At 44.9% G+C, this 27,575-nt stretch overlaps 1 protein-coding gene across 2 annotated transcripts in view; it reads left to right on the forward strand.

Annotated features, from left to right (window-relative positions):
- The first annotated feature begins 7,024 nt into the window (after positions 1–7,024).
- Positions 7,025–27,575, forward strand: part of PNPLA2 (patatin like domain 2, triacylglycerol lipase) — a 76,172-nt gene continuing 55,621 nt past the window's right edge. Inside the window, exons 1-2 of one of the 2 annotated variants that reach the window (XM_089653554.1) lie at positions 7,025–7,148; positions 7,278–7,492. In XM_089653554.1, the coding sequence (XP_089509680.1) occupies positions 7,306–7,492 (187 nt within the window). In that variant the 5' untranslated portion in view covers positions 7,025–7,148; positions 7,278–7,305. The remainder of the gene's footprint in view (positions 7,149–7,277; positions 7,493–27,575) is intronic. The other variant, XM_089653555.1, reaches the window with a different exon arrangement.

Consider the following 27,575-nt stretch of genomic DNA (forward strand, 5'->3'; position numbering starts at 1 on the left):
CACAGATAATAGAATGATTGTCATTACACACCTGCACCATTAATAATTTACTTGGTTACATAAACCAGGTCATAAACCAGATACTAATGAGCCTTACCTACAGCAATAATTTATTTTAGAATATTAATTGTGCAGACTTCCTCAGTCCACAGTAAATTATGAGAGAGAGTTTTCATAGTGTGCGTAGCGCTACCTTCGCAGGAGCCGCTTGGTAGATTGGGTTCTATGTTCTTCTGCTTCGATGGAAATAAACAGGGAATAATCACAACCGTTCTGACACACCAGGTTAAGCAAATGGATACTGCATGGCTACTGGGAGCACAAATATAGATACCCTGCACGCAACTAATGTTCCATATCAAAAAAACAAACATTAGACTGATTAGTGGTAAAAGAACCCAATATAGATTGTCACAGGTTGCAGTAAATGGCAGCATGCACATAAATAAAGTAAAGGATTAGGTCAACCACAGTTCACTAGACAATATGTTCACTAGGCTAAAAGCAGCAGTAAACCTGGTAATCCACAAAACTAGCAATACGTAATAGCATTAGAAAATGGTAACAGCAATGGAAACCAATACTGAGATAACAGTAAACAGTAAGCTATATCCACTTTGAAGTTCACTTCATATGGCAGCAATGAAATGTAAAACGCCCTAAGAGGTACCTCTTACTATGGATATTGGATAATGTTCTTGTGAGTTAGCTATATGAGTGAGCAGTCTTTGGCCTTAGTTCTTCAGCCGGCTAGCGTTAGGGACCAGTCTTTACCGTGGAACATATGAGTACAGTCCCAGTAAAGTCTGCATGCAGTAAATAGTGCTGCTATTTAGATGGCCAGTCCCTATGTGCTGAGACCCTGCTAGCAGCAACAGTTTAATGGCAGCAGTGTCCTTTCACCATTCCCAGTGATACAGTAACAGGAATCTCTCTGTTCAGATATCAGCTCACTTTTGAATCTATCTGGAGTGCTGTGGGTCCTCAGCACACTGTCGCAGACTTGTGGCAGATTGATATGCACACAGGAGCAGCAAGGTTCCCACTGCGGTCTCCTCGCAGTAAAGAGAAAGTTCCTCAGTATTTAGCCTGAGGTAATACAACTCCCCCCTTATACCCAGCTTGCATTGGGAATTGTAGTCCAATGGTCCATAGACTGCCATAGTAAAGTTTATTTCCCATACATCATCTCCCATGATTCAGTGCTGTCAAACATCAAGTCTCTTGAATTCCTTCTGCTTGTCAGCACCCCCTGGTGAATGGAGGCAAGGTAGTGTTAACCCAACCAACTGAAGTCCATTGGGAGTACAGAGAGCACTGCCGCACAGTGTCCTAAATCACTATCGGTCTTTAGCCAAGCACCTAGCTACATGTGCTCTCTGGTTGTTTGGCACAACAGTCTAAAACTTTATCAGTGACCATTTAAACCACACAGCAACCTTGCTATAGAAACAGGTGCAGAACTTAATTCATATTGATGTCCAGTTGAACATGGACAACTGTTCTTCTGACACTACTTTCTAATCAGTTGTGGAATTTGAGTGTGTGGTGTGTGCCCTAAAAATAAAAAAACAGCACCCTGAGTGCACCCTCCTCAATGTCCGATGTCTCTGTCTTCCACCAAAAAAATGGGACCCATTTTTTTGGTGGAAGACAGAGGCATCGGACATTGAGGAGGGTCCCACTGATGATGACCTTTACCTTATGGCTATCAGGCACCAGTGAGTTCTGACTTATATTCTTTGGGAAGGATATTGAGACAGCCTCAAGGGGAGATTGGAAGTTCATTAGATAACCCTAACAATATATTGTCTCTTCACTCATTTGATGAACATCGTGTACGACCAAATCAGATTGTTTTACAGCGACCTCAGGCTCGCTGCAGTTTAGTTGGGACTCTAGCCTTCAGGTTTGCCTCCTTGCCTGGGCCTCCAACAGTCCTTTTTTGTCCCCTTTTCCATATGGGCTCATTCAGTGATATTCATCCCTAGCTCCTGATAAAGTGGATTAAATCCAAGAAGAGCGTCGAGCTTTTGAGAATCTGAATCTGTAACTCATATTGTATTTGAGATGTAGTGCAAATTCAATGTGGTTTTAGACACTAAATTGATGGAAATGTTATAATTTGAATCAATTTTTGTACTAATAAAGTGGATGTTTTTAAGAAAATAATAGTGCTGTGCCTGAAAAATCCCACCATGTCAAATGCTATGTTTAGTCTAAATTAAATAGGGATGTGGCACGTATTGGGCCATTTATACTAGATAATTTCAGGGTTAGAAATGGTGAAAATTCTAGAACAAAATTTCTAGTTTTTAAAGATTTATACCTATAAAATAAAATCATTTTTGCAAGACAACAGCGCCAATAGAAAGTCCCAAAAAAACACGTTACTGTATTATCAAGTACTGATGAGCTTGTACACCGATATCTACAGCAATGAATGAGTGTTCAGTGTGCATTTGTGTGCCTGGCATTTTGAAAGGCGGCTCTGCAATTTGGGGAGTGATGGCTACCAACCCATGAAAATTGTTAACTTTTTTAACATTTAAATAGGCAAACATTAATCGAGCTCTGAGGAAGAAGGGATCACCCTTTGAAACGCGTTAGTTTCATCCTGAGAGTCTCTCCTCTCGATGGGACCCGCACGTGTCTGCTAGCCTAGTGCACTGATGTTGGATTTTATATGCTTTTAATATTGCTACTTTTTGTGAGTATACATCTCAGTTTAATAAATTCACCCTTTACTCACTGAGGTAATGTGCAAAGTTGGTGCGCTTTTGTTTTTGTTCTTTGTTACAAACATTAATCTTCTTTGAAACAGTGTCTACAGATAACGGAGACATACTTGAATGAATGACACATAAAATTGATATAATTTATTTATTTTCATAATCTAAATAAACAAAACTGCATGTGACCAAAGTATATACACCCTTACATTTATCACCACTTTAACACTTCCGATGTATGAAATTAAAATCAGGTGTTCCAGATTAGGTGGGCATGTTTACAACCTTAATTACAGCCTTGCCCATTCAGATATATTCAAGAAGTCAACATGGAGTGTACTTACTTTTTCAAATGAATGTAAGTGTAATGCAGGGCACTCAGTAACTTGGTGCAGTTATACTTCAAAGCCAATCTGTCACTTAAATAGCTTTCTTTAGAAAAGAAATGCCCGTAGAAGAAAAAGAATTAGCGCAGGGCAGGCATGACTAGGCCCAGAGTGGGAAGGAAGACTTGAAAGGGTTAATGATAGTACTAGGGGGTTTGTAATAATAGTGGGGGATCTGGTTGGTAGAGGGAGAGTGTAGGTGGGGTCTGCTTCACCTTAGGGTGGGGTGTTCTGGTGAGGGGTGTCAGTCGGAGCTGGACATAGGAGAGAGAGCTTGGAGCTTGCACACCAGTGGGTACTGTAGAGGCTGCCTTCATCGGGGCAGCAGCTATGGAGGGACTTTTGGCTCAGTTGCGGAAGGCTGCCGCGGTTAGAGGGACAGATTGGCTGCAGAAGCGTGTCTCTGACCTGCTGCGAGACCCGGGCTTGTCACCAGCGACGAGGGGGGCGGGAGCGCCCACGTGCTCGGAGGTCTAGGCTCCGGAGCGCTTTAGTCCGGGCCCCCCCCCCCAGAGCTCAGCGTCACAGTGGGAGCCCCGCTCGGGACCCTCTGGCCCCACTGGCAGGGCGCTCTCTTGCCTCTGCTCGCGGGGAAGCCAGGAGTAATCCCCGTCAACAGCGGAGCTCGGTGGGCGGGGTCTCACGCAGAGGAAGCCCCTCCTCCCCGCCCGTGCGGCAAGGAGGACGGGAAGTCAACAGCTCCTCCGCTGACGAGGTGCCTGTCAGGGAGGGAGACAAGCGGGGGAGGCGCACCGTTGCAGCTGCCTGGCTGTTTCCTGCTGCGGCCAGCGGGCCCCCTGGGAAGCCTGGAGCTGCGGCTCCAAAGAAACACAGAGGGAAGAGCAAGGCTGGGCGGAGCCCAGGTACGGCAGTGAGCGTGGCTGGTGCCGGGAGGCGGAGTCGGGAGCGACACAGACCTGCGGGACCCGTGGCTCCTGGGACCGGGAGGCCATCCAGCCTTCGAGAGGACGAAGAGAGATCGGAGGGCGAGCTGTCGGAACCCGATGTGGGGGAGACGGCTGGCCGCTCGGCGTCGGTGGAGTTTGGTCATGCGGCTGATGGGACATCTCCTGGGCAGCCTGGTGAGTTACCTGTTAATGTCTCCTTTTCTTCTGCGCTACGGGACCTGTTGGGGGGAGGTCAGGCTGCCCCTTGGGGCGCGGCCTCTGCGGTGAGGGATGTTGGCGTTCCCCCATCAGGTATAGGTGGGGGTCTCTGCGATTTGATTTCCGGTCTGCGGGATTTGTTGCGGCGACTTGAGTGGGGCGGTAGTGGGGGCCCTGGGCCTGCGTCTGCGTGGCTCCCGCCAGCTGGTGGGGAAGTGTTCGGGGTCCTAGGGCAGGACGGTGGGAAGCGGGGCCAAGGGGTTTCTTCTCCTCCTGGTTCTGGGCCAGGGGTGGTTACGGCGGAGAGGGGTGCTCTGGGTTCCGCGGCCCCCTCCACGGTTTTGGGTGAGGGTGCGGGGGTGTCCGGGCCTGTTGGCTTGGCGGACTCGGCCAAGTGCGAAGTGTATGTGTGCTTCGAGGGCCCTTTGGGTGCGTACTTACAGTCAGAGGTACATGAGAAGATTTGGAGAGGTGAGCATGTAGAGATATTCACGCTCTTACCCTTGGAGCAATTTATTTTTGATGGGTCACGGGTTGACGAGGACAGGTGGGAGGAAGCAGAGAAGTGGCATTTTCGTTTTATCCCGCATACCTTTGCGAATTGGTTGCAGGCGTTCGCAATCATGGCCAGTGTCATTGGGGAGAAGGCTCCTGAGCATTGCTCGGCACTGTTTTGTTACCTTGACGCTATTAGCGAGGCTCACAGGGTTTACGGGGGTAGCGCATGGCTCCGGTACGATGAGCAGTTTCGGCAGCGACGGGCTGTTCGCCCGTCGTTGCGTTGGGACCATAAGGACATTGGCCTTTGGATGCGGCTCATGACTCCGGCAAGGGCCCCTGGTCTGTTTTTTCAGGACGCGGCCGGTGGTTCGTTCTCCCTGGGACAATCAGCCTCAAAGCGTAGGGGTTTCTGCTGGCAATTACAATAGGGTGCTTGTCGTTTCGGAGGGTCCTGCCATTTTAAGCACGAATGTTCCGGTTGCAGTGGCTCCCATCCTTTGTCGTGCTGTTTCAAGCGGGGTAGAGGCCTTCCAGGAGAGCATGCGGGTAAGAGGGACGACGCCGGAGAGGGGGGAAGGGATGCAGCCTTTCCTAAATAGATATCCTGATCGGGCAGCCGCTGTGCTGCTAGCGGCAGGTTTTTCGAACGGTTTCCGCATCCCGTGTAATTTGACTTCGACCCCCCCTTAGCTCGGAACTTGCGGTCGGCCTTGCAGCATGCGGATGTGGTTTCGGCTAAGTTGCGTAAGGAAGTGGAGTTGGGACGCATGGGTGGCCCGTTTTCTTGCGCTCCGTTTTCAGATCTGGTTGTTTCTCCCTTGGGGGTGGTGCCCAAGAAGGAACTGAATGCGTTTAGGTTAATTCACCACCTGTCCTCCCCGAAAGGGGGTCAGTGAACGACGCTATCAACTCAGCAGTTGCGTCAGTCAGTGCTGACTATTAGTACCCATCATCAGTGCCCTGATGATCGGTTCCCAGCAGTGCCACCCACCAGTTCCGCCCACAAGTGCCCATCAGTGCTGCCCACCTGTGCCCAGCAGTGCCACCCACCTGTGCCCAGCAGTGTTGCCAGTCAGTGCCCAGCAGTTGCGCCAGTCAGTGCCCAGCAGTTGTGCCAGTCAGTGCCCAGAAGTGCCGCCTATCAGTGCCGACTATCAGTAACCATCAGCTTTGCCAGCTCATCAGTGCCTATCAGTGCCACCCATCCATGCCACCTCATTAGTGCCACCTATCAGTGCCCATCAGTACTGCCTATCAGTGCAGCCTCATCAAAGCACATCAGTGAAGTAGAAAAATTACCTGTTTGCAAAATTTTATAATAGAAACAAAGAAAATTTTTTTTTTTACATTTTTTACTCTTTTTTTGTTTATAGCACAAAAAATAAAACACTCAGCGGTGAGTAAATACCATCAAAAGAAATCTCTATTTGTGAGAAAAGAATGATAAAAATGTCATATGGGTGCAATGTTGCATGACTGCGCAGTTGTCATTCAAAGTGCAACAGCGCTGAAAGCTGGCCTGGTAAAGAAGGGGGTATAAGTGCCCTGTAGGCAAGTGGTTCTAGGGTTTTTTACCTCCATGCCTCATATGCCAGCCTGAACCCTCCTGGGCTATCCTGCCAGGAAGCTGTTAATGCTCACTGCCAATCATAAGCAGCCGAGGCATGAGAACGCAGGGCGGGGAACGCCTTGCCACTTAGGATTGGCGGTGATCAGTGGCAGCTTCCTGGTGGGATAGTTCAGGTGGGTACAGACTAGTCTCTGAACACACCTGAGCTAGTCCCTGGGGGTCAATGGAACTGGAAGAGAGGGAAATCCTCCACCGTAGACACCAGTTCCAGTCACATTCAGGAATTCCCTCACTCTGGATTTCACTTCCTGTTTTGGCAATAGAACAGGAAGAGAGGGAAATCTACTCTATGGGGACACAGATGGAAGAACTCTCCCAAACTCCATCCATATAATCCAAGTTATTCTTCTTTTGGAATATCTGCAGTATATTGGAGCTCCAGGTAATGTGTGTGGCAGTGAGGGGTAATAAGTGGCCAGACCACAAGTCACCGGGTGTTTTCTGTGAATGAGAGGCCATGGCACGATGACGGCATGTGGGACACAAGTTACAGGCGACTACAGCTCCCCGCACTCTCCGGGGACACATAGGAAGTCCTGAGCAGACCAGACCCCGCCCACACATGAGGGTGTATCTCCTGCACGGCCTTCCATTGGCTGCCGACTTGTTTTTCGGCTGTGACATCTCCACCGATTGGAGGCAGCTGATTGGCTGTAGCTCGGTGTGACGGCGAAGAGCCGTCTGTGTAGCCGCCCATAATAAAATCGCCGGAATGGGAAGGAAGAATAAGGACAGGGGGACCGGAGAGGACGGACGGGGACTGTGATCAGCGGGCCCAGGACAACCTTCACAGGTAGATGTCATGCTGGGACTAACCGGGGGAGAGCAGGCGGTGTACCGCAGGGAGGGATCACTCTGTGACCGGGGAGGAGGACGGGGGTGTCCGGGCGGATCAGGGATGTGATCTCTAATCTTCTCTCAGCAGATCGGAGGGATCCGGGGTGTCGGACATGTTCCCTCTGGACACTCACTGGAACATCTCCTTCGCTGGCTGCGGATTCCTGGGGATCTATCACGTCGGAGTCGCCAGCTGTCTGAAGGAGCACACACCTTTCCTGGTGGAAAATGCCAGAAACATCTATGGAGCCTCTGCTGGAGCCCTGACTGCGACCGCCCTGGTCAGCGGAGCCTGTCTGGGTATGGACGTCTGTCTGTGTGTGTGTGTGTGTTCTGCGACAAACCTGTCTGTGTGTGTGTGTTCTGCGACAAACCTGTCTGTGTGTGTGTGTTCTGCGACAAACCTGTCTGTGTGTGTTCTGCGACAAACCTGTGTGTGTGTGTGTGTTCTGCGACAAACCTGTCTGTGTGTGTTCTGCGACAAACCTGTGTGTGTTCTGCGACAAACCTGTCTGTGTGTGTGTGTTCTGCGACAAACCTGTCTGTGTGTGTGTGTGTTCTGCGACAAACCTGTCTGTGTGTGTGTGTGTGTGTGTTCTGCGACAAACCTGTCTGTGTGTGTGTGTGTTCTGCGACAAACCTGTCTGTGTGTGTGTGTGTTCTGCGACAAACCTGTCTGTGTGTGTGTGTGTGTTCTGCGACAAACCTGTGTGTGTGTGTGTGTTCTGCGACAAACCTGTGTGTGTGTGTGTGTGTTCTGCGACAAACCTGTGTGTGTGTGTGTGTGTTCTGCGACAAACCTGTGTGTGTGTGTTCTGCGACAAACCTGTGTGTGTGTGTGTGTGTGTTCTGCGACAAACCTGTGTGTGTTCTGCGACAAACCTGTCTGTGTGTGTGTGTTCTGCGACAAATCTGTGTGTGTGTGTTCTGCGACAAATCTGTGTGTGTGTGTTCTGCGACAAACCTGTGTGTGTGTGTGTGTTCTGCGACAAACCTGTGTGTGTGTGTTCTGCGACAAACCTGTGTGTGTGTGTTCTGCGACAAACCTGTGTGTGTTCTGCGACAAACCTGTGTGTGTTCTGCGACAAACCTGTCTGTCTGTGTGTGTTCTGCGACAAACCTGTCTGTCTGTGTGTGTTCTGCGACAAACCTGTCTGTCTGTGTGTGTTCTGCGACAAACCTGTCTGTGTGTGTGTTCTGCGACAAACCTGTGTGTGTGTGTTCTGCGACAAACCTGTGTGTGTTCTGCGACAAACCTGTGTGTGTTCTGCGACAAACCTGTCTGTCTGTGTGTGTTCTGCGACAAACCTGTCTGTCTGTGTGTGTTCTGCGACAAACCTGTCTGTCTGTGTGTGTTCTGCGACAAACCTGTCTGTCTGTGTGTGTTCTGCGACAAACCTGTCTGTGTGTGTGTTCTGCGACAAACCTGTCTGTGTGTGTGTTCTGCGACAAATCTGTGTGTGTGTGTTCTGCGACAAATCTGTGTGTGTGTGTTCTGCGACAAACCTGTCTGTGTGTGTGTGTGTGTGTTCTGCGACAAACCTGTGTGTGTGTGTGTGTGTTCTGCGACAAACCTGTGTGTGTGTGTGTGTGTTCTGCGACAAACCTGTGTGTGTGTGTTCTGCGACAAACCTGTGTGTGTGTGTTCTGCGACAAACCTGTGTGTGTTCTGCGACAAACCTGTCTGTCTGTGTGTGTTCTGCGACAAACCTGTCTGTCTGTGTGTGTTCTGCGACAAACCTGTCTGTCTGTGTGTGTTCTGCGACAAACCTGTGTGTGTTCTGCGACAAACCTGTGTGTGTTCTGCGACAAACCTGTCTGTCTGTGTGTGTTCTGCGACAAACCTGTCTGTCTGTGTGTGTTCTGCGACAAACCTGTCTGTGTGTGTGTTCTGCGACAAACCTGTGTGTGTGTGTTCTGCGACAAATCTGTGTGTGTGTGTTCTGCGACAAACCTGTCTGTGTGTGTGTGTGTTCTGCGACAAACCTGTCTGTGTGTGTGTGTGTGTTCTGCGACAAACCTGTCTGTGTGTGTGTGTGTGTGTTCTGCGACAAACCTGTGTGTGTGTGTGTTCTGCGACAAACCTGTCTGTGTGTGTGTGTATTCTGCGACAAACCTGTCTGTGTGTGTGTGTGTTCTGCGACAAACCTGTCTGTGTGTGTGTGTGTTCTGCGACAAACCTGTCTGTGTGTGTGTGTGTGTTCTGCGACAAACCTGTGTGTGTGTGTTCTGCGACAAACCTGTCTGTGTCTGTGTGTGTGTGTGTGTGTGTGTGTGTTCTGCGACAAACCTGTGTGTGTGTGTTCTGCGACAAACCTGTGTGTGTGTGTGTTCTGCGACAAACCTGTGTGTGTGTGTGTTCTGCGACAAACCTGTGTGTGTTCTGCGACAAACCTGTCTGTCTGTGTGTGTTCTGCGACAAACCTGTCTGTGTGTGTGTTCTGCGACAAACCTGTCTGTGTGTGTGTTCTGCGACAAATCTGTGTGTGTGTGTTCTGCGACAAACCTGTCTGTGTGTGTGTGTGTGTGTGTGTGTGTTCTGCGACAAACCTGTCTGTGTGTGTGTGTGTGTGTGTGTTCTGCGACAAACCTGTCTGTGTGTGTGTGTGTGTGTGTGTGTGTTCTGCGACAAACCTGTCTGTGTGTGTGTGTGTGTGTGTGTGTGTGTGTTCTGCGACAAACCTGTCTGTGTGTGTGTGTGTGTGTTCTGCGACAAACCTGTCTGTGTGTGTGTGTGTATTCTGCGACAAACCTGTCTGTGTGTGTGTGTGTATTCTGCGACAAACCTGTCTGTGTGTGTGTGTGTGTTCTGCGACAAACCTGTCTGTGTGTTCTGCGACAAACCTGTGTGTGTGTGTGTGTGTGTGTGTGTGTGTGTTCTGCGACAAACCTGTGTGTGTGTGTTCTGCGACAAACCTGTCTGTGTGTGTGTGTGTGTGTGTGTGTGTGTTCTGCGACAAAACTGTGTGTGTGTGTTCTGCGACAAACCTGTGTGTGTGTCTGTGTGTGTTCTGCGACAAACCTGTCTGTGTGTGTTCTGCGACAAACCTGTCTGTGTGTTCTGCGACAAACGTGTGTGTGTGTGTGTGTGTGTGTTCTGCGACAAACCTGTCTGTGTGTGTGTGTGTGTGTGTGTGTGTGTCTTCTACTACAGTCGTATGTGTGTTCTACCTGTGTGTGTGTGTGTTCTGCGACAAACCTGTGTGTGTGTGTGTGTGTTCTACTACAGTCGTGTGTGTGTGTGTTCTACAGCCATGTCTGTGCTTTCTACAGTGACTATTGTCTGTGTGTTCTATAACTGTCTGGGTGATTTTTGTTTTGGCTACTGTTAAAGTCTGACAGTCCTATGTCTGTCCAATCCCTCTCTTCCGTTGCTGTATTTCTCTCATCTCTCTCTTTTTCTTTTATCTTTTCTTTCTCTCCCCCCCCCCCCCCCCCACTTTATATACTTCCATCTCTCTCTGTTCCCCCTCCTATCACTCCATGTCTGTTTTTTCCCCTCCATCTCTCCATATTTTTTTCCTCCTTTTTCCTTTTTCTTTCTATTTCTCTGGTGTCTCTCTCTCCTCTCTCTCTCCTCTCTCTCTCCTCTCTCTCTCCTCTCTCTCTCCTCTGTCTCTCCTCTGTCTCTCCTCTGTCTCTCTCCTCTGTCTCTCTCCTCTCTCTCTCTGTCTGTCTCTCTCCTCTCTCTCTCTCTGTCTGTCTCTCTCCTCTCTCTCTCTGTCTGTCTCTCTCCTCTCTCTGTCTGTCTCTCTCCTCTCTCTCTCTGTCTGTCTCTCTCCTCTCTCTCTCTGTCTGTCTCTCTCCTCTCTCTCTCTGTCTGTCTCTCTCCTCTCTCTCTCTGTCTGTCTCTCTCCTCTCTCTCTCTGTCTGTCTCTCTCTCTCCTCTCTCTGTCTGTCTCCCTGTTTTTGATAGTCACACATTCTAGCACTGCTATCCCTGTACAGTGGTTGAATGTTGATTCCAGTGACTTCAGTAAGTTTGGATGATAGCCTGCCAAGTTGTAGACTTGTTCTTGTTGTAAAATCCAGAAGCCCCATAGCTGGTGTCTTAAGCTCCTTTCCCAAGATGAAGCTAATTGTTGTAAACAACTTTCAGAGGTCAAACAAGGAAGAGCCATAATCTACTGTGTCTGGGCTCTGCACTCATGTATATAGTGTGTGATAACCACTTCTTATCCCATGTGCTGCTTTGTAAATATTATGTTGCAATTGTGAAATATTTACAGGATAAAACACTGAGTACAATATAACATATATTGTATGCAGCAGTAAAGCTCTTTCATGTTTGTTTTGTTTGCAGTTGAGGTCCACTGGCTAATTTTATCAAATGCGTTTAATTTACTGACTGTTAGGAATACAAAAGGATTAAAGGAATCTTCACCAATTGGGCCCAATTAAATACAGTAATTGAGCTGCAGTTACTGAATGACAAAAGTCCACAGCAATAAACAAATACAAGTCCTGTGACCTTGTTAAGTTACCACATTGTGTGGAGTGAACAATAGAAATAAATGTTAATAAACTAAAGACCCCTAATGATCATATTACATATCCTGTGAATAATCCAGTGTAAAACCATGAACCACAAATAGATATTTTGAATTAAATATAGTGAATCCAAAATGCATGAACTAAATAAACAATAAAAATAGTCCACTACTCCGCTAAAAAGAAACCACCAGTGTGTAGTGATATTGTAGCAAAAATGGTGCAGTCCTGCAGAGAAATCATGCAAACGTGTCTATGTCACATACTTTAAATGTACAGTGTTTGATTAAAGCGGAGTTCCACCTGACAGCGTGAATTTTGTCATCTATGACTTCCTCAAGATTGGAGTTTGTATCATCACCACTGCTAAGACCCTATCACAAAACGCACTGCTTAAAGCAGAGTTTCACCTGAAAAAAAAAAAGTCAGCAGCTACAAAAACTGTAGCTGCTGACCTTTAAAATACAGCCACCTACCTGTCCCTTGGTCCAGCGGTGTCCTCACCAACGCTGGTTTCACCGGCCGTCTTCTCTACCTGGCACCTGCATCTTCGGTGTGGGCGCCCGGCTATGACAGCTTGCGGGTGCCTACTGCGTACGCACTTTGTGAATGGCCCCATAGTCTTCTTGGACCTGTCACGTATCCGAGAAGACTACAGGGAGGCAGGGGGAGGACAGCTTCCACTTCTGATCGCAATTGGGAGCAGGTACCTGTCTAATCCCCCCCCCCCCCCCCCCCAAAGGAGTGGTGGTGTCTTATTAGAAGATTTGTGGACTATTTTTATTGTTTAGTTCATGTGTTTTAGATTCACTATAACTAATTCCAAATATTATTTGTGATTCACTGTTTTTTACACTGGACTATTCACAGGATATATGTAATATGATCATTAAGGGTCATTTGTTTATTATTTTTATTTATTCACTCATTTATTTATTCATATTGTTCAATCCACACAAAGTGGTCACACAACTTGTTTTTATTACTGACTGTTACACTGGTTCTATAGGCTATGCAGCCTAGTATCCTATCTATCTATCTATCTATCTATCTATCTATCTATCTATCTATCGCACATGCACTCATTTATATTTTCACATCACCTATTCTATGTGTGTATCTATTGCAAACAAAACACAGGCTGTCCAGTGACTTTTTCTGGCTGCTTGGCTAAGCAGATCTATATACAGCGTATATGTGTAACATTACAAAGAGCGAGCATTTGTGTCTTCTCAGCATTTACTTGCTAGACTCTTCTGGTTTTTAAAATCTACTCAGATATTTTACCTTTAGTATATTCATTTGACATAATTGATTAGTCAGTTATTTTACTGTAAATTCATCCTTTGATGCTGATTTATATGATTATTGACATGAATGAGTATTTGTGATCTGCTGTCACTGTTCTTGTTTATTGCTGTCTTTCCATCTCACACTGGTAAATGTAGTTACAGTACATAAGCATTCTCCTTGGACTTTTTCATGTTTGTTAGTGCCTCTGCCTGATATTAAAGTGGATTTAACTGGGATTGTTGCCATTTGATTTAGGCTGTATTTGCAAGTGTTAATTTGTGATTTACCGTGTGATCAGTTGCAGGCAGGGAGCAGTCTGTATCCCGGCTGATCATCCCCATGTAAACACTGCATGACCGATTATATGCAAATAGCTGCAGGGGCCCTTGAATAGAATATACCGAATGCCCAACTGTGGGAAAAATAAAAATCCACTACACAGGTTAAATGCTCATTTGCGTCTAGGAGATGGGGGGGGGGGGGGGGCAGTTTTACCTACTTAATCCCCTGCTCCTGTAGCAGGTGGTGCTCCCCTACGCTCCAGCAGTGGACTATTCCTTGATGTCATGTGGCAATGGACCCTACATTGATGATGTTTACAAACCGTTCTCCCCGTCGGAGATGCCCAGCAATCACCGGGTGCCGGCGAGTAATCACCAGCTGGGACCTGGTGGTTGACAACCACGGCTGCGAATGGTAGCGCAGGTAGGACACGCGCTCCTTGTGTGTACCCCCTTCCCGGAAATGCAAAATCACATATATACGTGATTTTGCACACCCGTGCCGCCCTGTAGCAGAATTTCTGCTATACGGCGGTCAGGAAGCAGTTACTTGAACAAGCTGAGGTTATAAGATGATTGGTTTCTATGCACAGCTGCATCAGATTTTGCACTCTCCAGTTTTAGTAAATCAATCCCAAAGTGACATCTGCAGTTTTGTTCATAATCTCTACTGTAATATTTATGGTCCTATGGGATGGCTGTGAATTAATTCATTCATAAAAGCACAGTGAACAGTATACATTGCTAATGACTATTTGTGCTTTTAACTTTTTGTATCAATATACCATAAATAGTCAAGTTTTTAGTCTACAATTGAAAACTAAAAATGTAACCATGTAGTGTTTTGTGAAAGCCCAATAATAGCTGGTACCAGCCCATGGTATTGGTGCTGTACCTATACTCTATTCTTGTAGAAATAGACAGTTCTGCTATTGAAAACTAAAGCTAAAAGCAAAATATCAATAGCTTCTCCTAAAATATTAACTAATTATCTTTTCTGCCATTCCCCCCACCCCCTCCTACTCACATTGACAAGTACAGTAAAGTATTCTATCATGGCAGAAGGAAAATTGATTATACTGAATAAATGGCCAGGTGATTTGCATTTTAATGGCTAGGAATAGGCCACAGAAGAAAAATGTATACAGTTCAAAATAGATCCGTTTACATTTATAAGCCTCATGCACACTGGGCGTTCAATGTTTTAGGTGCGGGCAGAAGACACAGGTGCACCTTCCAGCCCCGCTGCTAGCAACCTGTTAAACTCTATTGAGCACCTGAAAGCTGTGGGAGCTGAATGGGGCTTTATAGTGCACCCAGTGGTATTAATGTTTTGGCGACGTTTGCACCCAGGAACGAATACCTGGATAACAGACTGCCTGTATTACCAGCATTTGTCCCTAAGCGCATCATGCCCTAAACTCTAGTCCAGTTGCAGCCTCTTATAAAGTTTATCAGGGTTTTGGCAGCAGAGTTGCATGGTGCAACTGTGCCTTCTGCATTCACCTAAATGCCGGGATGTCATGTATAAATGCTAAGCACCCAGTGTGCATAAGGCCATAAGTGATTAAAAGTCCTTCCAACATTAATTTATGACAAGTGGATCCTGGTGGATTAGGTTTTATGTCCTGGATACTCTACAATAAGGTCTCCTTGTGTAACTCCCGACTCGGTTCCTGTCCTAAATTTTAAGTAGAACCTTCTACAGTGCAAATCCCTCATAATGTCCACAACAGACGGTTTAATTTTCTAGTGGTTTGTATCTCCAGCATCTTCCAAAGAAAAAAAACTAAAAATCAGTTTTGGGTGAAATGACCATTTAAAGCGAAGTTCGACTTACCCAGTCAAAAAATAAAAGTTGGCAGCTACAAAAACTGTAGCTGCTGACTTAAAAAACAGCCACTTGCCTGTCCCTTGGTGTGTCCCCTGCAGCCCGTTTCACTGGCCATCCTGTATTCCAGAAGGACGGCATCTTCAGTGCGGGCGCCCGTCTGTGATAGCTTCACAGCTGGGTACCCACTGCGCATGCGCGAGTAGTGCTGCACTTCCTAAATGGTCCTGTAGTCTTCTGGGACCTTTCACCTGTCCCAAAAGACTACAGGGAGGAAGGACACCTTTCGCTTCTAATTGCCACCGGAAGTGGGAGCGGGTACCTGTCAATTTCGGGTACCCGCTCCCCCCCCCCGCCCCCCAAAGGTGCCAATCCTTAATGGGGAGCGGGGGAGCAGTCCTTAAAGCAGAACTGCCCCTTTTGGTGGACCTCCGCTTTAAAGTAATAAGTGATCCTGAGCATTAATTTTTCTAGTTGTGCAAGATGGGTGAAATGTACTGCATTTTAAAGCAGAACTGTGTGGTTTGTTTTTTGTGTTTTTTTTTTGTTTGTTTTTTTTGTAACATCATCTGCTCCTCTTCTCCACCTTGTTCAGTCGGAGAACACCTTGTATTGATTGAAAAAATTAAATGTTATCTCAATGGTGGAGATGGCAAGCAAGTGACTCCCTGCGTTCCGTATAGAGATAGCATATTGCTTGAGCAGCACCCAGGAGAGCCCAGTGCTGATTGTAGCTCTCCGGATGTGAGATATAGAGAATTACATGTAACAAAGCTGCACAAATGTACATTTAAATAAAATCATTACCAGAGTTCAAATTCTGAATACATTATTAATCCCGAAGGGAGTTCAACTTTAATCTTAGCGGATTATGATAAGAAGCACTGTAAGCAAGGTTTAAACAGGACTTTGAAGCTGGATATTAATTCAAAGTTCATTCAGATCAGCACATTTCAGGTGAACTGTTGTCTGCTTTGTCATTGTGTCATAGTGGATAGGACTCTTGCCTTGTGCTACTTAGTCCAGTTTCAGTTCCTACAAGGGACGTTCCATATTTGGGGTTTATGCGTTCTTTTACTTGTTTGTTGTTCCTTCCATAAGCAAAAGCATACTGGCAGGTTAAATGCCTTTTGTCTAACTGGCTAAGATTCATGTGTGTGTCTGTACGAAGGTGGTAGAAACATCGGACTGTGATGGATCTTTGCAAGGACCGGTCAACACTTTTGCAGGCTACTTTCTGCAGATAGGGCAGCCCATTCATTGTAGTGCACTGCCCTACCCACAGAGACTCAAGGAAAGCAGTCCCCAACCCTTTTTGAAAATTGCACTGCACAGAATTGCACAGTGCAGACGTTTTGCTGATGTGGGGGGGGAGGGGTGCCATTAAAAGTTAATGGTGCCCCTTCTGTCTGTGAAACAACATTGTGTTTCTCTAGCATGTCAGGAACGTGCGCGATTGTGTATGTGTTCATGGCAAGCAACAATGTGAACTTAGCCTTAAGGTGGTAATACACGATTAGAAAATCGACCGATCGGTCATCTGACCACTGAGAGGCATTCGTTTGTTAGTCAAAATTGTGGCCCACATTAACCAGTCTACAAAAAATTGTTCGTCAGGCAATACGTAGTGTTGACGTCTTCCGTACAAGTGGAAGTGATGCAGTGTGCATGTGACCTTGTAGCCACGCCCTTCCGGCCAGAACGAGCGATATACACAACAATTAACAGCAATGAGTATAATTATATATTATTACATTACCTATATACATAAATAGTGATACATAAAATATATTATGCAGAATTCTGGTTTCATTATCTCATTAGGCCAATCTACTTTTAACATTTGGATTTTTCGTTCGTATTTACGAAGATTCCTTGGACATAAACATCCGAGTCATCTTCTGTTTACACTCATGCGTGATAGATTTTTTTTTTTTTCGTAGGACCGTCATACCACTGCATAGAAAATCGGTTGTTCATATGCAAAACGACAAAATATTTCACTGTTGTTAAACCAGATTTTTTTTGTTCACAATATTGTTATCGGTTAAAACCTCCTGCTCATCAACGAAGAGAAAATCTTTCTATCAGTGGTTCTGCAAAATATTTCGTACAATTTTCTTATCGTGGGTACGGGGCATAAGTCATTGGCTGTAATCTGGCAATATCATTTTATTTAAACAAAATAATAATTATTTGGATAAGCCTAGATCGCATTTAGGTAGGAAGTGGTTGTGAAGGGAATTTACAAGCTCAGCAGCACTGGGATTCAACAAAAGAAGAAAAAAAAAAGTTAAAACAAATATTACAAAAAAGCATTGCCTTTATCATACAAATTGCTGTAACAAAATAAGCATCATTCAGTCATGGTTTACATCCGCTCTAAATGTGTTTTTAGTAGTTTTGGCAAAATAAAAAATATATATTTCTTGCAGTTTGCTGTTAAAGTGTGTGTGTGTGTGTGTGTGTGTGTGTGTGTGTGTGTGTGTGTGTGTATATATGTGTGTGTGTGTGTGTGTGTGTGTGTGTGTGTGTGTGCGCGCGCTAACGAGGCTGCAGTGATGGGCATTGATAGGCTGCACTGGTAGGTGGCACTGAAAAGCAGCACTCATATATGACACTGATAGGTGGCACTGATAGGCGTGACTGACTGGCACTGATTGGCATTGATAGGCAGCACTGACTGGCACTGATAGGTGGCACTGAAAGGCAGCTCAGATGGGCACTGATATGTGGCATTGATGGGCACAGGTAGGTGGCATTGATGGACACTGACAGGTGGCACTGATGGGGCTACACTGATCATCAGGGCACACTGATCATCAGTGCCCTGATGATCAGTGTTCATGTCCCCTCTGAGTAATGCTGATTACCTGAGTAATGCTGATTACCTGAGTAATGCTGATTACTGATGACCGCTTGTGAGGAGAGGAATACCAATAACCGGCATTTCCTTATTTACATGCGATCAGCTGTGATTGCATACAGCTGATCACATGACAGAGCCGATGTCTCTTTCCGTTGATCGGTGATCCGCTGTGTCCCCGGGGGCGCGTACGCGAGTGGGAGGACAAGAGAACCGCCTTGCGCCCGTCATTTCCTTATATGGCGGGTGGGAGGCGGTTAAAAATATATTTACTTTAAAAGGGTAAGTATTATACTCAGAGTCATAAAAGGTACAAATTCATCTCATGAGTACAGCACAAACCTATCGCAAAACATCAAGAAGTAAAGAAATGATGGAACATCGACAGGCTGACACATTTCAAGGATTTATCCTCTTCCTCAGTGCTCCCAGACCCCCCAGTCTTGTGAGGTCAGCGAGGCAAATGCACCCTATGAAGGCCAAGTTTTGACTGCAGCCCATTAATGCCTTTTGGGCTCCATTTCTTTGTTCAGTCTATTTTTTAATCTTTTACATTTAGGTTCACATTAAAATATGTAATCATGTGAAAGTAAATCTATAAAAGTGAACATTTGCGTTGCGAAAAGGGTAAGTTCACCTTTATACCGATTTCCTGAAAATTCCATCCTGCAAATAGCAGGACATACCCAGTGCTGAATGCAGTCCTGGAAATCCTCTCAGTTTCCCTCCTCACCCATGCATGTGCAATCATCTCTCCTTTACTCTTGCAAAATTCAAGAGAGAAAAAAGAGGGCAGACTGCGCATGCGTGGGTAGGGAGATCTGGAGTGCTCATTTGTGGGTTTTTTTAGAGCCATGCATTCAACCCTGAGTGCATTCTGCCATCTGCAGGATGGATTGGGGAGGACAGTGGTTTAAACGGCTGAAGAGGTGAGCATTTATTTGGAGAATGGAACAGCATTTTACTAGATCGGGGACATTTTGAAGCATGTAGCCCACTTTGGGAAATGTGTTTCGAGGTGAACTTACCTTTTTATGTGAATATTCACACATTTTACTGTGTAAGGTTCCCAGCTCCTTTATTAAATTAGCACAATGGAAAGAGAGTTTTGTTTGGAAACAACAATAAATGCCTTTCCTACTCCTGTCCAAAGCAAGAAAAGGTTTTGTTTTTAGATAGATTTTCTTTTTTTTTTTTTATATATGTATTTCGAGGTATCCTGAGCTGTTGCTGTCCAGGTGTTGCAGGCATTATGTGTTTATCTGAATCTCTTCTTAGGGCCCCTTTATCTCTTGTGCCACTGTATATTGCTCCATGACACAGCATGATAAATGAGAATGGCCAGACTTTGCTCTGGGCCCCAGAAAGCTGCTGTCCTGAAGATTACATATCAGCTGCATAGTGAAGTACATGCCCTTTTCACTGTGACTGAAGGATGGGTGCCTACAATTAGAGGATGAACAGGTGGTAACTAGAAACAGAAATCTCGGTTGTCACCTGCCTGTAACCTAATACCTGTTGTTCCTAGACAGCAGGTGACTTGCATAGCTATGATCGTTCTAAGCAAGAAGAAACAGTCGAGCTTTTCAGTATTTAGAATAGATAGATCAGTTCCTAGCCAAACAGCTGGCCTTCAAGTACATGTAAACCCTAACTGAAAAACATTTTCTAATAAAAGTGTTTGCTAAAGCATCATGTATTTTAAACAGTTGCCATGTTTGTTTTTATTGCAAACATGAATTTAATACAATCCTTGTTTTGATCCTTTTGTTGTGTTCTGATCTCATGCAACATCTTTGAAGCGTCTTCCTGTCTACATGGACTGCAGCAATGGCTGAATGACCTTTCTCAGGCCCGGGTTTCCTATTGGTGAGGACATTGGACTTTATCTGTGAAGGTTCCCCTTTTATCCAGGCCATGATCTATCTAGAAGTAGTTGGTCACATTCACCTGGACTGCTTGAAGATGTTTTGTAGTTTGTCCAAGCCACTTTATATTCTGAGGAATTAACTGAAGAAGTAGATTGGATAAGTTATGAAATGTCTTCAGCATTAGAGAAAAAGTCCCATGTAATGTGGTGACCTATTCCAAGATAGAAGATTGAACTAAGGCTGCACTCCTGGTGTTGGAATGGTCACTCCTAATGATGGTCAGAAACCTATATGACAAGGTGACACGGGATAACAATTGGGAGACAGCGTTGTCACCATGTTGCCTTAAACACCTTCATGGTAGGATCCCCAGGTATTATTTGTTCACTCTGATCTTATTGGTTCTGGTTAATAAATAATACATGAAAGAGAAAAGAATAAGGAGAGTTACAATATCAGGAAGGGAGTGGGAATCCATCAAATCATATAATACAATGATAATAGAAGAACAGAATGATTTCATACAGGTAGAGCCTTTATTTCACTGATAAGAGTTCCATTTATTACAGGTAGGGATGCACCGAAATTCCAGCGGTCAAAAAATATCAGCTGAAAATAGCCCTATCAGCATTTTGCCGATAAGAAAAGGTGAGCTGATACAGGTGCCGATAATGGGAGACCCAGGCCCCAATCAGGGGTGGGCTGACTGTTTGGGTGGGCTGTGTGTACTGCAGATGTGAAGGGGGGGAGCAGGAGAGAAGGTAAGCAGTGTATACAGTGAGGGAGCAGTGTATACAGACAGGCTCCCTCACTTGCCACCACTAAATGTTATTGCCAGTTTTTAAATGCAACTGCCGGCTTTTCTTTCCCCTTCATTTTATAGCTCCGAGAAGGAGCTGTCATTCACCCTACTGCTGATGTAAACAAATGGGTTGGGTTAGGCTGTGACGTTACCCGGTCACTTATATGCTATCACATAGGGGGACTATGGTCCCCTATTTGACAGCAATACAGTTAAAAATAATAAAAGTAAAAAAAAAAACAAAAAAAAAAATTGCGCCTCCCCACCCCTACTTACGCAGACATTTCGGTTTCAGTTTCGGTTTTGATGCACCACTAATTACGGGAGTCTAATACTCGTGTCTGTGGTCTGTGTGCTGCTTTGTTGATTTGTCTGGGTCAGATCTGACCAGACCTTATTGTGCTGGTTTAGGGGTTGTTATAGCAAACTTAATAAAAAATGTTCTTTAGGATTATGTAATGATTATGCTACCAAAATTAGTATGTGCTGTAAATTGCCTCCAGCATTGCTCCTGTGTTTTTTTGTTTTTTTTTGTTTTTTGCTGGAGGCTGCCCTTTTGCTGAATTCATGAGCCCCTGAGCAGAAGTAAATCCTTAGGCTTTCAGCAGATCAGCCTCTACATTTTCAGCACCGTGCCACAAATAGAGAGCGACTGAGCATGTGCAGAGCAGGGTGAGACAGTGTATTACTGGATTTTAAACAGTACAGTTTTTTTAATGTTTTACATAAGTATACCTGCAAAAAGGGCAAGCCTGGATTGATCTAGCAGGTTCCACTTTAAAGAAGAGTTCCACTCACTCTGTAAAAAAAAAAAAATAAGTCAGCAGCTACAAAAACTGTAGCTGCTGACTTTTAAAAAACAGCCACTTACCTGTCCCCCTGCGCATGCACGAGTAGTGCTGTGCTTCCTGAATGGCCCCGTCGTCTTCTGGGACCTGTCACGTGTCCCACAATACTTCAGGGAGGGAGGGTAGGAGGACAACTTCCGTTTTCGATCGCCTAGGCGATCGCAGCGGAAGTGGGAACGGGTACCTGTTAATTTCTTAATGGGGAGCGGGGGCACCAATCTTTAAAGCGGAACTTCCCCATTTGGGTGGAACTCTGCTTTTAAGAGGGTGAAATGTACATTTCAGGGACTGAGTCCTAAGGATAGGAGCAGTTCAATACAGCTTCCATGAAGGAAACAGGATCTATAAATGGAGGGTCCATAAATGCCTGTCCTCCATTCGTAGAGCCTGTTTCACTCATAGAAGCTGGAGGATTACTACTGACAGAAGAGGAATCGGCACAAGGGACGTATGCTGTTACTGTAAGTGATGTCCCTTGTGCCGATTTTCTGTTATTGATTTTTGCTGCACTTAGGCTTTAATGCCTTTGACTGACTGTGTAAGAATTGCAGGACACTTCTTTTGACTGAAAAATTTAAAAGGAATGCTTTGAAAGGAAAGATCATTTTGCTTAGCTTTTGTTACAAATAGAGGAAGGAAATAAACTGTAAACTTGAAGCCACTTCCGCCCGCGTCCCATTGAACTTTGGCACACTTCAGCACAACAGAGTTCTCATAAGTGTAGATCAAGCTATTTCCCTGCAAGATTATTTAGTCGGCTAAGAGTCATGTGCAAAATGCAGCCACCCTTACACATCTCTGATTTCAAAAACAGAAGCTGGCTGGTTGCTGTGGACTGTTGCAGTTTGCATTGCCTAGTTAAGCAGCACAGGAATGGAAGTAGTTGCAGATTAAACTGCTTTCTAGATTAATCAACAGACAAGGATACCACAGAAGTATAAATTCAGGACATATAATGGCTACTATAACAGTGTTTCAGAGATTAAATTCTATCACCAAGCAGACAAAGTCTACATGAGGGTGGCAACTCTGCTCTGAATGCAGGAGCAGTGCAGCATTGTTGCTTTTCTATCCTAGTAAGAGGTGTTTGAGGGACTTTATGGAGGGACTAAGACAAAATGTAAGTTCAGATGCATTTATAATTAAAGCAGAGCTCCACCCAAAAGGGAAAGTTCCACATTAAGGACTGCTCCCCATTAAGGATTGGCACCTTTGGGAGGTAGGGGGGGGAACAGGTACCTGAATTTGACAGGTACCCACTCCCACTTCCGGTCCGATCGCCTAGGCGATCGGAAGCAGAAGGTGTCCTCCCTGTAGTCTTTTGGGACACGTGACAGGTCCCAGAAGACTACAGGACCATTCACGAAGCGCAGCGCTACTCGCGCATGCGCAGTGGGTACCCGGCTGTGAAGCTGCAAGCTGCACAGCCGGGTGCTCACACTGAAGATGCCAGCCTCCTGGAATACAGGACGGCTGGTGAAATGGGCTGCGGGGGACACACCATGGGACCAAGGGACAGGTAAGTGGCTGTTTTTTAAAAGTCAGCAGCTACAGTTTTTGTAGCTGCTGACTTTATTTTTTGACAGGGTAAATGGAACTCTGCTTTAAGTGCTGCAGGGCACAGTTCTGCATTAGAACTTCTGTCACTTAATATTTTGTTGTCTGATCCCCTTTGGGAAAAATTCCCTTTACCTGTTATAGCGGCACAGCCAGAGAAGAGAAGAAACTTCTCCAAAATGAAAGGAATTCCACTCTTAGGCTCCATGCACACGGGGCGTTTTAATAAGGCTGGTAACGTTAGCTGTGTAAAGTCTCATAAAAACGTGAGTTTGTCAGCATTTTTGCATTAGCGTTTAGCCATGTTTTTGTGTTGTGTTTTTGTTTTTTGTTTTTTTTTTAACCAAAAAAATAATTTTTTTCTTTCTTGAAAAAAAGTTAAAAAAAACCCGGTTTTCTGCGATTTGCCGTGTTTTTCAATGTTAGAGCGTTTTTATAGGTAAAAAAAACGCTCTAGAAACCCACTAGTTCTGGGGGGGTTTTCCAGCCAAAAAACGCCCCTGCCAGAAAAAACGTTGATTACAGTCTATGTGCATGGACATATAGGATAACATGGTGGGGAGTTTTTGGCATTTTTTTTTTTTCTACAGCCAGTAAACAGCAGCTGTAAAAATGTCCAGTGTGCATGAGGATTTAGACATTTTTCACCAGAACAAGTGTCCCCTAAGATTTCTTCTCACCTTTTTGTTCTGATGACAACTGTAAATTTTAGGATTTCCCATCACTTTGTGTCTTTGTAACGCACATTACATGCATTGGTGAGATGTAGTGCCATTCGTTCTGAATGACACACCAACACATGATGAAAATGCTATTCTGCAGTGTGTTTCTCTGCCAGAAATGGTGCATGTACCATTTGTGGTGCATTAGGCAGCCCATTCAAATAAATGGGCTGCCTTAACCAACACGTTAACACGCCTCCCTGGTATTATTGAGCTCTTAGTGACAGTTGTCAAGAGGACAAATTAAAAGGTATAACTTGTTCCCACGCTACTAAAAACAAATAAAATATTTTTTAGCTATACATTTGCTACACTTTCCTAATTTGACAGCAACGGGAAGGACTTTTGGATTTGTGTCAGTAGACAGCAGCAGGACAACCCCTGTAGCCCCTCGTTCTGTTTTTATATTGGTCAGACAGTAGTAGTGGGCTCAGAGTATCAAAGCTGTAGGAAAGAAATGTGGTCAGTTGTATTTCCTTTTGATATTCCCTGGGACAGAAACAATTCAGTACTGTCCGTGACAGGGGCGGACTGACCATTTGGAAACTCGGGCACTGCCCGAGGGCCCGGGGTCAATAGGGGGCCCCATGAGATGCCCCTGGTACCTTTTTCATAGGCTTTTTTGAGTTTGAGCAAGGACACAGGGGCCCCATGATCCCATATTGCCCTGGGGCCCCATGAGTTGTCAGTCCGCCCCTGGTCCGTGATACTTTTTTATTTGCACTAACATACGATTTTTGAGGACAAGCTTTCGGGGAGTGTCCCCTTCTTCAAGGTCAAAGCAGTACTGTAGCAAAGTTTTGGCAGAATGTTAGATATTCTCTGGAAAATTGCAGCTAGAGTCTGACTGACAAAACATGTCTCTGGCAAAACCTTGTTTTTTTGATCACGTGGGGAACTTTTGTCAAGTGTTATTGCAGTCTGTGGCCCCATTGGGGAGATTTACCTCTCTGTACTGGTTATAATTGTCACCAAGAATGAAAATGAGGGCAAATCTTCTAATGGGGACAATTGTCTAAAAGGGGAATTAACCTGACTTTGGAAGATTTTCTCTTTACCTATTGCTGTTCTCCAGCTTCTGTTATTCGAACCTGTCAGTGATGGACACATCACTGGACACAGAAGTCTATTAACAGTTGCTCTGCGTGACTGACAACAGTAATCAAGTTCTCATGCAGCCTTACAACATCTCCATGTAGCTCTGGTAGGCTAAATTCATTCTTGTTCATCCTCTGAATGCTGAACTTTGAATGGGACTAATGTGCCGAAACTGCGAGCCAAGCATTTGGCTTGTAATAGGGCAAAAAAAGGGGGTGTGAAAAAAGAATTCACAAGTAAAAAGTGGTTACATAATGGACAGAAAGTGATACCCAAAAAGTCCTCAAAAAATGATTTATTTCAAGATTTGCACGTTTAGGCATTAAGGTAAAGACCACAGTTGGCCATCACCACAAGATGAGACAATACCAAAAAGAACTAACATAAAACAAAAAACAATGATAAAAGGACGTCATGACCGATCATATATGTAGCTGTGCTGTAAAGACAACGACACAAGGTCTTATGTATATACAGCACAGGCATATTGGAAACACCACCATGTAGGGGATGTATACAAATATGATCTGGACATATAGGACTGTACATCAAAAATGCAGTGTGAAACACTAGTCCCTATAAAACATATTGACTTGAATGGATGAGTTTGGAAGGTGGTCCCACCTCTCATCTCAGTATGCCTCATTGAATTTGTCTGCGAAAAAGCTTCTTGGCCACGGCATGTGAGCAACCCCACAGGCTGTATGGTAGGCTTTAGGTAAGTGGTGGGGGGTTCAACCGCCTGTTTTTACTGCCCCAGCCACAAATGTGAAAGAGGCTTTAAAGTGGAACTAAAGGCGTTTTAGAGCAGTCTGCCAACAGGCAGAGACATGCGTTGTCTCTTCTGCGATAAAGTACACCTACCTGCCCACTTACTGTCTTCTCTAGCATGTAAACTGTGCTGCACGTGGGCAGGTCAGCTTGCATCGCCGCCACTGTCTCGGTGGAGTTACATCAACTCAACCCGACCAATGGAGATACCAGAAGACTGGCATTTGGGAAGAAGATTCCAATGTCAGCGAGGGGCCCGTGCTGTTGGAGAGGAGATAAGTTTAGTTCTGCTTTTAGAAAGCTTTTACTGTAATATATAACCTAGCATGCTTCAGTAATAAAGGAAACCTATTACTACAAGTTTTCTACAAGGTACTTGATAAGATCAGCAGCCTCCACTCTGGAGGTAAATGTAACATAACCGGTGTTTTGAGCTTCATGTGAGCCATTGTTGTGTGGCCAGGATGGAGGCCTGCTCACTCCACTGCCTGCAAGGTAACTGACGGTCATTAAACTCAAGTAACCTCTCTGTATCCCCTCCCCATTCCTTTGCTACAGCCTGAGGTGCTGCATTACAAGGCTGAGCACTGTCGCTGAACTATCTGCAGCATGTTCTGTATCCTAGTTCACAGGATCAATTGACTTCATTCGGAACCATGAGAGGCAATAGATGCAAGCTCATGTGCCTTTTTAGTCCGTCTGTTGCAGGATTAATGCCAAATGCTCCAATTCAATTGCATTGAATTGCAGGTGCTGGAAATTTTTTTTTAGCTTGTTGATAGGATAGATAGGACACAATTAATCAGAAGTTGTAGTATAGGTACATAGTTAGTCTGGCTGAAAAAAGACAAAAGTCCATCCAGTTCAACCATAAAAAAAAAAAGTTATAATCCTATACCCACAGTTGATGCAGAGGAAGGCAAAAAAAACAGCAAAGCATGATCCAATTTGCTTCTGCAGGGAAAAAAATTCCTTCCTGATCCCCGAGAGGCAATTGTATATTCCCTGGATCAACTTTACCTATAAATGTTAGTATCCAGTTATATTCTGTGTATCTACGAAAGAATCCAGGCTTTTTTTTTTTTTTTTTTTTTTTTTTTTTTTTAAAGCAATCCACTGAGCTGGCCAGAACCAACTCTTGAGTCTATTCCACATTTTCACAGCTCTTACTGTGAAGAAACCTTTCTGCGTTTGGAAATTAAATTTAGTATACTCAAGCAATTTAGTTTCAATGTTTTTATTATTCCAAAGTAAGTGACATTAGAGGCACATTAAAGGCATTAAGCATTAATGTTACAACTGTACAAGTCCCATTCTTATTGGTTACATAATGGTAATTACTATTTATTTTATTTATTACAGGTACTTCTATAGCGCCGTCAATTTACTGAACTTTACATATCTATTGTACATTCACACCAGTCCCTAACCCACAAGGAGCGTACGATCTAAGGTCTCTAACTCGCATTCATACATACACATACTAGGGCCAATGTAGACAGGAGACGATTCACCTACCAGCATGTCTTTGGAGTGTGGGAGGAAACAGGAGTACCTGGAGGAAACCCACGCAGGCACAGGGAGAACATAATAAATGAGAATATCCTATTAGATATAGTGCATATATTGTGTCAGGATTCGACAAATCCCAGGTCACCATAGCGACTAGAAATTGTGTCCTGGCACCTGGATCCACACACTGCCTCCCCAGTAGACTTCAATGCAAATTCGCCTCCTATAGACTTCAATGCAAAAACTCCTGTCAATAGCAATCCTATGTGAACACTTATCTCTGCTTGTCACTCTCACTTGTGAGCCTGGAAAGTACCGCTACAAACTCACACAGGACCCTTTTTCATAATGTCACTCAAAATACAATGCATGTCGATCTCATCTGTGTGAACACCCTCAATAGGAACACATAATGTCTAGCCTGTCATGTGAATCTAGGC

Source organism: Staurois parvus, unplaced genomic scaffold (genome assembly GCF_062004578.1).
Source record: "Staurois parvus isolate SC_StPar_1 unplaced genomic scaffold, SC_StPar_1.0 ptg000715l, whole genome shotgun sequence".
In the NCBI taxonomy this organism is placed as follows: domain Eukaryota; kingdom Metazoa; phylum Chordata; class Amphibia; order Anura; family Ranidae; genus Staurois; species Staurois parvus.